At 35.7% G+C, this 14,098-nt stretch overlaps 1 protein-coding gene, 1 long non-coding RNA gene and 3 other non-coding genes across 5 annotated transcripts; all 5 read right to left on the bottom strand.

The window, feature by feature from the left end:
• Positions 1-6,392: 6,392 nt before the first annotated feature.
• Positions 6,393-6,989, bottom strand: LOC104882512 (uncharacterized). Its single transcript, XM_010666176.1, has one exon. It carries the CDS (start codon positions 6,987-6,989, stop codon positions 6,393-6,395), a length of 597 nt encoding a protein of 198 aa, XP_010664478.1.
• Positions 6,990-7,637: 648 nt separating this feature from the next.
• On the bottom strand, positions 7,638-7,833 carry LOC132253365 (U2 spliceosomal RNA). Its single transcript, XR_009465214.1, has one exon. It is a non-coding gene; the product is annotated as a U2 spliceosomal RNA (small nuclear RNA).
• A 1,550-nt stretch (positions 7,834-9,383) lies between these two features.
• Positions 9,384-9,579, bottom strand: LOC132253347 (U2 spliceosomal RNA). The gene has a single exon (XR_009465205.1). It is a non-coding gene; the product is annotated as a U2 spliceosomal RNA (small nuclear RNA).
• A 1,530-nt stretch (positions 9,580-11,109) lies between these two features.
• LOC109123738 (uncharacterized) lies at positions 11,110-13,391 on the bottom strand. Its single transcript, XR_002031532.2, has 2 exons — positions 13,011-13,391; positions 11,110-11,513 (listed from the first exon to the last, which is right to left on the bottom strand). It is a non-coding gene; the product is annotated as an uncharacterized LOC109123738 (long non-coding RNA).
• Positions 13,159-13,354, bottom strand: LOC132253355 (U2 spliceosomal RNA). Its single transcript, XR_009465208.1, has one exon. It is a non-coding gene; the product is annotated as a U2 spliceosomal RNA (small nuclear RNA).
• Positions 13,392-14,098: the final 707 nt, after the last annotated feature.

The raw sequence follows: 14,098 nt of genomic DNA, 5'->3' as shown, positions 1-14,098 counted from the left end.
ATCAAATTTATTTTTAAAAAATTCAATTAATTATTAACTAATAAATAAATCAAAATGCCTAAATTTTATGAAATTTGAATGATAAATATATTTACCATAAATCAAGAACTTTTTTATAACAAAAAAAAAAAACCAATTATGACTGAGATGGATTATGTTTTTATCTATTTTCTCTTTTATTTCTTAAGAAAATTTAGATTTAGAATTTTCTCTCAATTTTTTATTTAAAAAATAGACAACACTGCAAGATTCACTTAGTTTGGATAAGAAATAAATTTTAAATAAATCCATGCATTTCCAAAAATAAAACCGAAATCAACCATGTATGAAAACTCATCCAATTCTTAATGAAATTAAACTCCATAATTTTTATAGATTCCTCATTTAAATTCACTCCCTTTTAATACAAGAAAAATCAAAATAAATGAACTGCCATAAATCCAATGAATTTCTACAATTAAAAATCCAAACATAATTCATACTCATCTCAACGCCACCTACAACAAAAAAATCTAACTATTTTTAAAAAATAAAAAGTTAGAATTTGATCTTCTTTCATCAATTGAAAATCCAAAAATTGAACTAATCTCATTTGAATGTATGTTTCAATTATAAATCCATTGAGCCTCCGATTATCTCTCCGATAATTGAGTTTCGAATCCACTTATATTAGAGGATCACTTGACATATTGTAGTCCACAAAGGATTTATGTTAAATTCCACTATCCTAGAGAAATTATGACAACCCGATAGTCATCTGTCATGATTCTCCTTAACTCTTATTCAATATATAATTATATGCACTAGTAAACTTATAATAGAAAAACCATCCAAATGATCAAGACAAGTTAGCCAACCACTTTGGACATAAAGCACCATGACTTATAATAGATTGTTAAAGTTTATGAAGTAGTCATGAATAACTTATCATCTTATTATAAGAAATTTATGACTTGAATATTTCGTGTAACTTTTAATACACTCAAGTCATACATAATATAAGCGATATAAATATAAATACTCAAACAAATTAGATAAGTAATGCAAAGTGTTAAAAAATAATCAATATGATATATAATGAATCAATTCTTCTATCATGTTTCCTTTTTTTAAGGGCTTTGTTCTAATAAGGAACACGTATGATATCTCAACCAATCAAAATTGAAAATGCTTAAGAAAACTCTTTTATAGGGAAGGGGGTTGACTATCTCTAAGGGTGGTGATAGAAAATGGGTGGTAGTATCTATGCCATAACAAAAGTACGACATAAAGCTTCAAACATGAGCAAAGTGTGATGGTAAGCCTTGCTAGCACTCATGTCCGATGGAAGGAATTAACAAGATTGACATGCATGAACCAAAATATAATGTATGTGGCTAAGAAGAGGATTTAACACACAAAAGCAATATTATAGTAAGTATGTGAGCAAAGAGAGGGCTTGGTACACATAGGGCTACCTATACATACACCAAGGGTTGTGTTGCACGCATGGGCTCAACATAATGTAGTACTCGGCACTAGTGAGAGACCATGCAAGGATTGTGAGACACTAAAAGCATGACACAAAAGGCATAGGGGTATAACACCTTAGTATTGGGGTAACCTAGTAAAGGGCTGCTAGCACATCAAGAAGATGACACTTGACATGGGATTTGCAAGGAACTTGACATGGGCTTGGTCGGGTGAGATGCTCACTAGACACATGACACGAACCAAAAAATTCTTTCAAAAAATGGGGTGGGTGTGGCATGCAACAGTACAATAAACTTATAAAAATACCATGATCAAAAAAGCTGTTGAGCATGATATAGGTGGCATGAAAAGAAACAAGCAATGCAACTAACTACTGTACAAAAGGTAATGGATGAAGACATGAGAGGAACCACTACCTAGATGTGAGTGGGATTAGTGGGCTCATTCCTAAGGCTTCTAGACACCACATAAGATAAAAATTAAATCAAAATAAAATTAATTAACTTCTTGATTTTGTGACCTGCTATTGATGATGATTGTAATTGTAAGCCAATATGATTTCAAAGAACAGTAGTTGTGAAATTAATTGGTTGATATGATGTAACTTACATGAAGCCAACGTGCAAGCCCATCATTCAAAAACAAATGAAAAACAAAACCAATTCTGTACTTGCTCTAGCCATTTATCTGACTGGCTTACAATAAGAATAATATAAAATTAAAGAACCATTCCTTTCAAAAACCATCCAAAATTTCATTTTCAGTTCTCAGTAAACACACATAAACCAACCTACACCAATAATACAAAATCAAACACATCTATAACTTACTTCATTGTTGCTTGGACCCTCATCTTTTCTTCCTCCTCCTTCCTTATTCCTCTAAGCAACTCAAGCATTATGTGCCTGGAAAGCTCGCACTCCCGCGAATCAAAGCCAAACAAAAACATACTATTACCATTGCTTTACATTGAAAATTTTTCAATCAAACCAAAAATAAAGGAATGTGTTGATATATGGCACAAGAACAGGGCAGAAATTATATGACAGTAAAGGAAAAACAAAACTTTTTCAGTAAAGAAAAAAAAGTTGGTATCTGAAAGTATATTTTTATTCACTGCATTGCTCTTTATATAGAGTTGAAACATAACAGAAAGTCAAGAGAATTTGCTAATTTCAAGCCATGTCTAACCAATTCCTAATATCAAGCCATATATATATATATATATATATATATATATATATATATTAAACATAACAGAAAGTTAAGAGAATTTGCTAATTTCAAGCCATGTCTAACCAATTCCTACTATCAAGCCATATATATATATATATATTGAAATTAGCAAATTCTCTTGACTTTTTGTTATGTTTCAGCTCTATATAAAGAGCAATGCAGTGAATAAGTATATTTTTATTCACTGCATTGTTCTTTATATAGAGCTGAAACATAATAGAAAGTCAAGAAAATTTGCTAATTTCAAGCCATGTCTAACCAATTCCTAATATCAAGCCATATATATATATATGTAGAAAATATTTCCTAAAGACTTGGTCTATTGACCAATTATTTAGCAATTTTTTGTTTGCCCAGAACTGTAGCAACCTAAGGCACGTTTCCAACACTCTTCCTTGCCTTAGTAGTTGCAGAGGCCTATTTTGCTTCTTAAGGTTTCAAATCTAGCTTTTGGTAGAGCCTTGGTTAACACATCTGCAATTTGATCCTCAGTCTTGCAATAAAGCAGTTTAACTTCACCATCCTTTTGTTCTTCTCTTAAGTGATACAACTTGATCTTGAAATGCTTAGTCTTGTCATGAAAAACAGAACCATTTGAAATTGTAATTGCAGCTTGGTTATCTACATGAATCTGTGTTGGTTCCTTTTGCTTCATGTGTAGATCTGCAAGTATTTTTCTGATCCAATTTGCTTGATTTACAGTAGCATTGGCTGCTACATATTCTGTCTCTGCTGTACTTTGAGCTATCACATCTTGCTTCTTTGAGGACCATGAAAAAAATTCCGGATCCAAAGCTGAAACAAAATCCTGTTGTACTTCTCATGTCACAATAGAACTTGCCCAATCACTATCAGAATAACCATGAAGTTTAAAATTATGACAGTAAGAATATTTAATGCCATAATTTGTTGTGCCCTTGATATATCTTACAATCCTTTTGGCAGCTTGAAAATGCACTTCACTGGCACAATGCATGAATCTTGAAAGCAAGCTTACTGAAAACATTATGTCTGGTCTGGTGGCTGTAAGATACATCAAGCAACCAATCAGGCTCCTGTATTGGCTTTCATCCACTTTTTCTGCTCCATCATCTTTGCTAAATTTCTCCTTTTGATTCATTGGTGTGTTGGTCCTTTTGCAATCTTCCATGTGAAATTTGTTAAGTATTTCCTTTGCATACTTCTTTTGGCTTATGAAGACTCCATCATGATTTTGCTTCACCTCCATACCCAGAAAGTAGGACATCAAGCCAAGGTTTGTCATCTCAAATACTTTGAGCATTTCAACTTTAAACTCTTTTACCAGTTTCTCATTGCTACCTGTTACAAGCAGATCATCGACATAAACAGAAACTTCAATTAAGTTAGCATCTATTCCTTTTACATATAATGTAGCTTCACTTGGACTTTTAACAAATCCAAGACTTTGAAGATGTTCATCAATCCTGCTGTACCAGGCCTTGGGAGCCTGTTTAAGACCATATAAGGCCTTCTTCAACAAGTAGACCTTCTCCTCTTGTCCCTTGACTTGGAATCCCTTGGGCTGCTCTACATAAATTTCCTCTTGAAGATAACCATTTAAAAAAGCAGATTTTACATCCAACTGGTAAGTCTTCCATTCTTTTTGTGCTGTCAAAGCAAACAACATTCTGATTGTATCCAAGCGTGCTACTGGAGCAAAAGTTTATGAGAAATCCACTTCAAACACTTGACCATACCCCTTCACAACTAATCTAGCTTTGTATTTATTTACAGAACCATCTGCATTAAGTTTGGTTCTATAAACCCATTTGACTCCAATGACCTTTCTGTGTTGAGGTCTGTCCACCAACTCCTAGGTGTCATTCTTTTCAATCATTCTAAGCTCCTCTTTCATTGCTTTAATCCACTTGTCATCTTTCTCCGCTTCTTCAAATTATGCAGGCTCAAAAACAGCAACATTGCTTCTTTCATAAACATCAGATAATGACCTTGTACCTCTAACTGGGACATCATCTATGTCTTCATCAAAGTATTGCGGAACCTCTGGCAGTTGCATGTTTATTGACTCCTCCCAGTTCCATTGTCTATCCTCCATGAACTTGACATCTCTACTTACAAGAATTTTTCCATTTTGTGGTTGGAAAATTCTATAAGCCTTGGAAGAGTTGCTATATCCAATGAAAACTCCTGGTTCTGCCTTCTTATAAAGTTTGTCTCTTTTCACCTGTGGCGCATAAGAAAAACAGAGACAACCAAAAGTTCTTAGATTCTGCAAATCTGGTTTATAACCAAACCAGGCTTCAAATGGAGTTTTTTTTTCTGCAAAACTCTAGTTGGTAGCCTATTCAGCAAAAAAACTACAGTATTTGCAGCCTCTGTCCACAATTTCTTTGGCAACTCCTTCTCATGTAGCATACACCTTGTCATCTCCATAATACTTCGATTTTTTCTCTCACTTACTCCATTTTGTTGTGGAGTGTAAGGTGCTGTGAGTTGGTGCTCAATACCAGCTTCTTCACAGAACTTATAAAAAATTTCATTTGTGTATTCTTTCCCATTATCTGACCTTATCTTATGCATCCTGCAATTGCTTTGATTTTCCACTCATGCTTTATATTTCCAAAATACATTAGCAACCTTAGATTTGGATTTGAGGAAATAAATCCAACAAAATCTGGTATAATCATCAACAAATGCAATGTAGTACTTACTACCATTTAAAGATGGTGTTTTCTGAGGTCCTCCAACATCTGTGTGTACCAATTGCAACTTGTGCATTGCTCTCCATGCTATTTGAGGGAAGGGTATTCTAGTTTGCTTGCCATATTGACAAGCCACACAATCAGCTAGCTTGTCTTCCGCAATGACATACCTTTCACCAAATTATGTTTCTGCATATATAGAAGTCCAACATGGTGGAAATACCCGAACCTTCTGTGCCATAATTCTGCATTGCTTACAGTGCTTGAAAATGCTATTTGCTCATCCTTCATTAGATTTAGAGCAAAGCTTTTTGCTCTCATTTTCACTTTGAATACATCTCTACCTTTTGCATCTTTAATCATGCACCATTTGTCTTCAAATATGACTTTGAAACCTTTTTCAATCAGCTGTCCAACACTAAGCAGGTTTTGATCAATGTTAGGCACATATAGAACATCAGTAATATACTTCAAACCTGTTAAGCTTTCTATAGCCACAGTTCCTTTACCCTTAACTGAAATAAATTCACCATTTCCAATTTTTACTTTGGAGATGATAGTTTTATCAAGCTCCTTAAAGAGCTCTTGGTCATTGGTCATGTGGTTTGTGCAGCCACTATCAATCAACTAGGAATCGCTAGAGTTGTTACTTGTTGTGGAGCATGTTGCAACAAAAAGTTGCTCTTCTTGATGTTGCTCAGTAGAAGCTTTTGCCTCTTCATGTTGTTGTGACTTGCAAATCCGCTCCATGTGTCCAATCTGACCACATTTCCTGCACTTGACGTCAGGCCTCCACCAACACTTCCTTTGTGGGTGATTTGTCTTTTTGCAGTGTGGGCAAGGTGGATAGGTTCCATCCTTGTTTTTGTTGTTGATGTCAGTCTTGTTGTTGTTGTTCTTATTGTTGTTTTTCTTGTCTTTGTCTCCTGCTGTATTTTCTGCCTTTGCTTGAAGAGCACCCTCCATCGATTCTTCTTTTCTTATCATTCTCCACTGCTCTTATGCCTGCAATGCATTCACCAATTCTACCAAGGATATGCTTGACAAATCCTTAGATTCTTCTAATGAATAAATTTTAGACTCATACTTTTCAGGCAGAGTTACAAGAATTTTTTGCACAATTCGTTCATCAGAGAAGTCCTTACCAAGCAACCTCACCTTGTTTACTATGCCCAACAACGTGTCAGAGTAGTCTTTGATGGTTTCTGTCTCCTTCATTTTCAGCATATCAAACTCCCTAATCAAGTTGAGTACTTGCATATTTTTGGTTTTTTCATTGCCTTGGTATTCCTTTTTGAGGTAGTCCCAAATATCTTTTGTTGACTCTAGGTTCATGATTCTTGTAAATATAGTGCTTGAAACAACAAAGAATAAGTAGGCTTTAGCTTTGGACTTCCTAGTCTTCCTCTCTTTGTGGGTCTTAAGCTGAGTCATCGTAGGGTTCGCCGACAATGGGGGAACATCATAGTCTTCCTCTATAGCTTCCCAAAGATCTAATGCTTCAAGATGGGCTATCATTCTAACAGCCCAGGCTTGATAGTTATCACCATCAAAAATCGATGGTGCAACATGGGAGAAAGTTATTTCAGTTTCCATTTCTGGAGTCACTTAACTCATAGATCCCTCAAGAAGAATTGCTCTGATACCAAATTATTGATATATGGCACAAGAACAGGGCAGAAATTATATGACAACAAAGGAAAAATAAAACTTTTTCAGTAAAAAATAAAACTTGGTATCTGGAAGTATATTTTTATTCACTGCATTGCTCTTTATATAGAGCTGAAACATAAGAGAAAGTTAAGAGAATTTGCTAATTTCAAGCCATGTCTAACCAATTCCTAATATTAAGCCAAATATATATATATGTAGAAAATATTTCCTAAAGACTTGGTCTATTGACCAATTATTCAGCAATTTTTTGTTTGCCCAGAACTGTAGCAACCTAAGGCATGTTTCCAACAGAATGAAAGTACAAAGTATGAAATTTACCCTTTTCTAATCACATTCTTCTTCCTAATCTTTCAACTATCCAAGAGACACTTCGTTGAGCAAGCTTCCTGCAGTCACACAATGGGTTGGCTGCATTGTGACAGTGTCAAGTGTGGTTCCATTGTCGTGAGAGTTATGGGTTTTTACTGCCAAAAGTGCATTTTTGTTCCACACTATCATATTAGCTAATGAAACTGTAAAGGCATTTATAGACTCTAATGAAACTGTTAAGGCATTTATAGACTTTAATTGGAGGGGTGCGCCAGGCCCAAGCAGTAGTGCTACGCAAGGGCGACGCGCAAGAACCCCAATAGCAAGCTATTGTGATGGGCCCTTCCCCTAAAAAAATAAATTTAATATCATGTGGGACGATGTCCCACGTATCAGATATTAAACTGATAAGAACAGATACTACACTTGATCTTAGCCAAAAGGCCGAGAAAGGTATGCTTTGAACCGTCTCCTCAACTCCGTTTTATGCTATGTCCTTGTACAGCCAGCTTTCATATCTAGCCCATGTGGGACAGCACTTTCCACTTCTTATCTCATTCTGTGTCTGGTGTGTTCTCCTTATGCTCGTTTCCATGAAGAATCTCTATTTTTCAGGTTACCTAATAATGTAATTATCTAAATGTATGGCAACTTCACCTTGACATAAAACTACATATCGAAAGCTTAGTCTGGTACAAGTAGAAGGCCGAACAATTCTACTGCTCGTCTATTGTACTCAAAATTTACAGAGTTGGCATGTGTGACAAACTTTCTTTTATACCGAAACTATTAGAATGAAATAATGATAATCAAATATAGACGAGAAACCTGTTTAAGAAATCTACTGTTGTTACCAGAGGATGACTTTAAGATGATCTTATGACTGGCTGTCAGTGGGTGTTTTATGTTTCATTCTTGATATTTTTGACTACTTGAATGAATAAATTCAGAGAATCATCAATAAATATGTAACAATTTTGTTCAAGATTCGAGTAAATGATAGAGAAAAATAAAAGGAATGTCTTACCACCCACATATGTTGCATTAGCATAATACCAAGCATTATTTTAGCGGGGAAACAAATTGTTCTCAACATCCAATTCCACCAAAGATAACCCATTACCAGGAATGGAGACACTTTCTTCAACAAAGCAAAAAGACTTTGTTGATATAAATCTGAAGTCGTAGAGTGTCAGTGTGTCGGATTCCCAACGTCTGGCTGGTGGATGCTGTTGTTGACACAAAGTTGCCCCAAAGCATTGCAATCTATGCTCAATTTCACCCAGATCTGTAAAGGTTTCATTTGGTTGTCTTCTCCTTTTGTTACCATTTTGAATGAGGAACTCCTTTTGGGACACAAGTGGCATAAGAGCTAGGCCTAGGAAAACCATTATCATTATGCGGTGTTATTGTGGTCAGATCGACTGCGATTTTTTTCCCCTTTTTTGGCTGGTCCTGTGTCTTATCCAACAATCACAAGACTTAACTGCTACTGCACCATTTTCTATGAAATCCCAGGGACATACAAACTTTATGATGTATGATAAAATGTAATTAGTTTCATTTCTCTTTCATCTTCAGACCAACAATTTTACTTTCTGTTGTGTTGATACTCATTCACCTAAATATATACCCTTTTTGATCAGGAATTAAGGTATAATCTTTTATTCAAGATTCCAATGAGATGTTAGGATGTAATTTGTTCCTGCCTGCACACACTCTTGACCTTCAGTTTTTTTAATTAAATTTTTTTTTTTAGGAATCGTCATGAGTGATTGTCGGTATAGTGTATCTTCAACTATTGTATAAAGCATTTTATGTCGGGCCCTAAACGTGAAGTATAAGAACATACAAATACTTTTCCACCCAGCCCAGACAAGTCAGAAGGTTCATCCCTTTGCAACAGCTCCCAGGCCCGAAGGAATAAATTAGACAAACCCGCATCACCGCACCTCGCACAGGCCCTTTTGACCAAGGGGGCTCTAACAAACTTAGAACTGGGTTTTGGAGGGGTGCGCCAGGCCCATGCAGTAGTGTAGCGCAAGGGCGACGCGCGAGGACCCCAATAGCAAGCTATTGTGATGGGCCCTCCCCCTAAAAAAATAAATTTAATATCATGTGGGACGATGTCCCACGTATCAGATATTAAACTGATAAGAACAGATACTACACTTGATCTTAGCCAAAAGGCCGAGAAAGGTATGCTTTGTAATGGGTTCTCGACTCCCTTTTATTCAATGTTCTTCTACAGCCGCACTTCATGACTTGTCGATGTGGGATACCACGTCCCACTTTCTCATCAGCCTTTGCCTTGTTTCTTTCCTGTGTTTTTCCTTGAAGTCTCTCTATTTTTAGGTTACTTAATTGTGCAATTTTAAATGTAGCTTCGCCGTCAAATGATGGTGAATGGGGTTTAGTTTATCTAAATTTGGTAGAATCAAACCTAAATGAGTTTCAGGGTAGAGCATTGAGTTGTAGTGCAGGCACCACTATACTACCCTATGGAATAGGCAGCAGCAAGAGTCATGTCAAGCTCAGGATCCCATGGATCGAATGCATGTCTATTGTTTTTCATAAACACCAAAAACAAAAGGCAAGAAGAAAACCCTTCCAGGGTAGTTATCATCCATCTGAATTTTCAGGGGCTGCTCAAGAACTGCAACTACAAAACTAGGAGTAAATACTCAGATGCCCATAGCCAGAAAATGGGGCTATATCCATGAGAAGCCCAAATCTTTACCAGCCAAATGAAGTTGGTGAAAGTCATTGCCTTCAGGCTGAACTGACCAACCATGAGTTTCCTCAGTTACCAGAATTTGAAGACACTCATCCATTATAACATCATCAGAATTGGCTTCTGGATAAACCTACTGGACTTGACAAAACTGAAGTTCTTGGAAGATCGATCCCGGACATTCTCAACTGAAAGCGAACCTCCCTACTCCATAGTCCATTCCACTGCTACCTATCACTGCACTCTCCATTTCTACACACAGATATCAAATCCTCCTCGCTTCCCTTTTTATTATTTTCAAGCAGATTGATGATTTCTAGATTTTGTAGTCATTCTCTCAAAACAAATATATTCAGAATTCCTTTAGATGGAACATGGAAATGAATGTCAATAGAATTTCTTTAACCCTTGATCTGAGATGCAAGTGACTGAAACTTGAAGATGTAGAAAGAATCAATGTTGGCAGCAAAGGAGAAGGAAGCAAGAAAGAAACACTACAAGAAGCCATTCAGCTTGTATCTCATAGGAATGAATTGAACAACTGGAATAGACCCGACTGGAAAAGCAAATATGTTTAGGAACAGAGTCCAGATGACTATCTGAAAACAGGAACAAATCCTACATTACAAAAATTATAAGAATTCCCTACAAGACCAAATGCCACAAGCTTCCTAGGAATTGTTAAATAAGCATCAAAGCATTAGGAAAATGGTTTGTGCTCACATTTAGGGTTCATGGCCTCAGATGTCTTTATTTATAGAAATGATTCTGGATTTATGCAATGGAGCACTTCACTTTAACACTCTAGTCTTGCCACTTTAACACCAAACAATCATACTTTTGGAACACACGAGTTTGAGAAGACTGGCTACCTTTCTTTCTTTGTTCATAGGCAGGGAGATCACACAAAATCACAGCAGCCCCACCATTTGACAGCTCTGACGGTTTATGATACAGAAGAAATCAAGAAGAAAGCACTTAAAACAAGTTTACCAGATCTGAAAACAAATTAAAAATACTTTTATCAACTTCTGAAATCAACAATTTTATGCATTAAACCATAAATAATGCATGAAAAAAAAAAATTCATGTGTCCAGAGTTCGTACAAACTATATTAAATCATTGACATGGCACACTATGTTATCAAACATCAAGCTCTGAGTACCATTTAGACAGACAGAGCCAGACCAAAGACTCAAGAACCTCCAAAAGTGTAATGCTTTAAAAAAAAAAAAAAAAAAAAAATTGAATTCCTCATTGAATTTGAGTTACAACAGAAGATACCACCCACAGAAGCTAAAGTACATGGTTGAACTCAAATCTTAGCCACATTTGGGAGATAGATCTTGTTGACAAAAGCCAAGCTCCACTCTTATCCTCCACACACCTCAGTTTCAAGGACCTGCCACAATCAATCAAACAGGAAAACTCTCATTGTTGTACAAAGACTCGAAAAAACCCATATGCATTCTACAAATGAAAATCCATTCTCATTGCTGAAAACTATCATACAGCAAACTTGAACCTCATGTAAGAACAAGCAGACAAGTGAGTACAATAGTTTATAACCAGATTTGACTAAATCAAGGGAACAATTTTTAGGCATAAATCAGCTGTTCAAATGATTAAACCAAAGAACCAAAATTGGAACCCAAGTGTGAATTGCCTTAAACTAGAAATCGCTCTATTCAAAATTATACTCGAGTTTGACAGTACAGAGAACATATTATTGGTCAGTACCTCAAATACTTCAAATTTTCAATCACAAGTGAGATGTACTCATTTAGATCAGGGAAGGAGGAAAAGGATCAGATATGTTTATGAAAGATCTACCCAGTGAGTCCATGAAAATTTCTGTAAACAAGGCATGCCATCAGTCACCATCTCCACCTCATAATCACTCATGGCAAGATTACCAGCATAATAAAAACAGAATTGAGTCCAAAAGGAAATCTTAAAAAAATGAAATTACAATTTCACTAGATCCTATATATGCTTGAGGAAGACAAGATTCCCCTGTTCTTCAGGACTACTGAGACATAACATTAGTTTTTGGCCACAAACAAAGAGACATGAATCCAGCTCAGTCATCAATTACTGAAATGAGGAGACAGTCACCAATACACAACAGAAAAGACTCTTCATTTTTGTGAAAACACATACATTAAAATAAAATTGACATGTTAGAGTGGGAATAAGTGAATTCCCATGCTTGTTTTTGCTGCATTCAGGAAAATTATTTCTTTTAACTCCAATAACACCAATACAACATAAAAAGGTTAAATTGAAATAGAAAAATAGATGGGTCACTAACAAAAAAAAAACAAAACCAAAAGCAAAAACAAAATATTTTGTGCATAACCACAGTTGCCATCCCTGCAACTGGTAGCCATTACAATCCATAAGTAGCAGCGATGAAGAAAATAATAAATAAGGAGAAAAAATAAAAGTATAAATAACATTGGGGGGAAAAATCAAAGTACATGTTAAATCAATTGCTCACATCCATCAACCATCCACATAGCTAGTAGTACATGCAGAACTCATGCTCCCAATCTTTCATTTCTTCTTTGACCTGTTTTGGGGTCACTTACTAAACTGTCGATACTTACAGTTCTTATCATCACCAACATATCAAACATTTAAAACATTTGAGACTTTCTATACCAACAATACAAAATCAAACACATCCATAACTTCTTCATTGTTGCTTGGACCCTCATCTTTTCTTCCTCCATCTTCCTTATTCCTTTAAGCAACTCAAGCATAATGTGTCTTGAAAGCTCATACTTGGGCAAATAAAAGCCAACTAAAATCATACTTTTACCATTGCTCTACATTGAAAATTTTTCAATCAAAACAAAAATAGAGGAATGGAAGTACAAAGTATGAAACTTACCATTTCTAATCACATTCTTCTTCCTAATCTTTTAACTATCCAAGAGACACTTAGGTGAGCAAGCTTCCTGCAGTCACACAATGGGTTATGTTCTACACTCAATCAAATTAGCTAATGAAACTGTGAAGGCATTTATAGACTTTAATTGGAGGGGTGCGCCAGGCCCAAGCAGTAGTGCAACGCAAGGGCGACGCTCAAGGACCCCAATAGCAAGCTATTGTGATGGGCCCTTCCCCTTAAAAAATAAATTTAATATCATGTGGGACGATGTCCCACGTATCAGATATTAAACTGATAAGAACAGATACTACACTTGATCTTAGCCAAAAGGCCGAGAAAGGTATGCTTTGAGCCGTGTCCTCAACTCCCTTTTATGCTATGTCCTTGTACAGCCAGCTTTCATATCTAGTCCATGTGGGACAGCACTTCCCACTTCTTATCTCATTCTGTGTCTGGTGTGTTCTCCTTGTGCTCGTTTCCATGAAGAATCTCTATTTTTCAGGTTACCTAATAATGTTATTATCTAAATGTATGACAACTTCACCTTGACATAAAACTACATATCGAAAGCTTAGTCTGGTACAAGTAGAAGGCAGAACAATTCTACTGCTCTTCTATTGTACTCAAAATTTACAGGGTTGGCATGTGTGACAAACTTTCTTTTATACCGAAACTATTAGAATGAAATAATGATAATCAAATATAGACGAGAAACCTGTTTAAGAAATCTACTGTGGTTACCAGAGGATGACTTTAAGATGATCTTATGACTGGCTGTCAGTGGGTGTTTTATGTTTCATTCTTGATTTTTTTGACTACTTGAATGAATAAATTCAGAGAATCATCAATAAATATGTAACAATTTTGTTCAAGATTCTAGTAAATAATAGAGAAAAATAAAGAAATAAAAAGGATAAAGGTATGTCTTACCACCCACATATGTTGCATTAGCATAATACCAAGCATTATTTTAGGGGGGAAACAAATTGTTCTCAACATGCAATTCCACCACAGCAGCTCTAATAAGAAAATAACATAGTTGCAAATTCTCTGATGGACAACATAACCCATTAAAACCTAAATGCAAG

This window comes from Vitis vinifera, chromosome 2 (genome assembly GCF_030704535.1).
Source record: "Vitis vinifera cultivar Pinot Noir 40024 chromosome 2, ASM3070453v1".
NCBI lineage: Eukaryota > Viridiplantae > Streptophyta > Magnoliopsida > Vitales > Vitaceae > Vitis > Vitis vinifera.
Note: the sequence above shows the minus strand (reverse complement) of the source record. Positions and strands in the feature narration are given on the sequence as shown.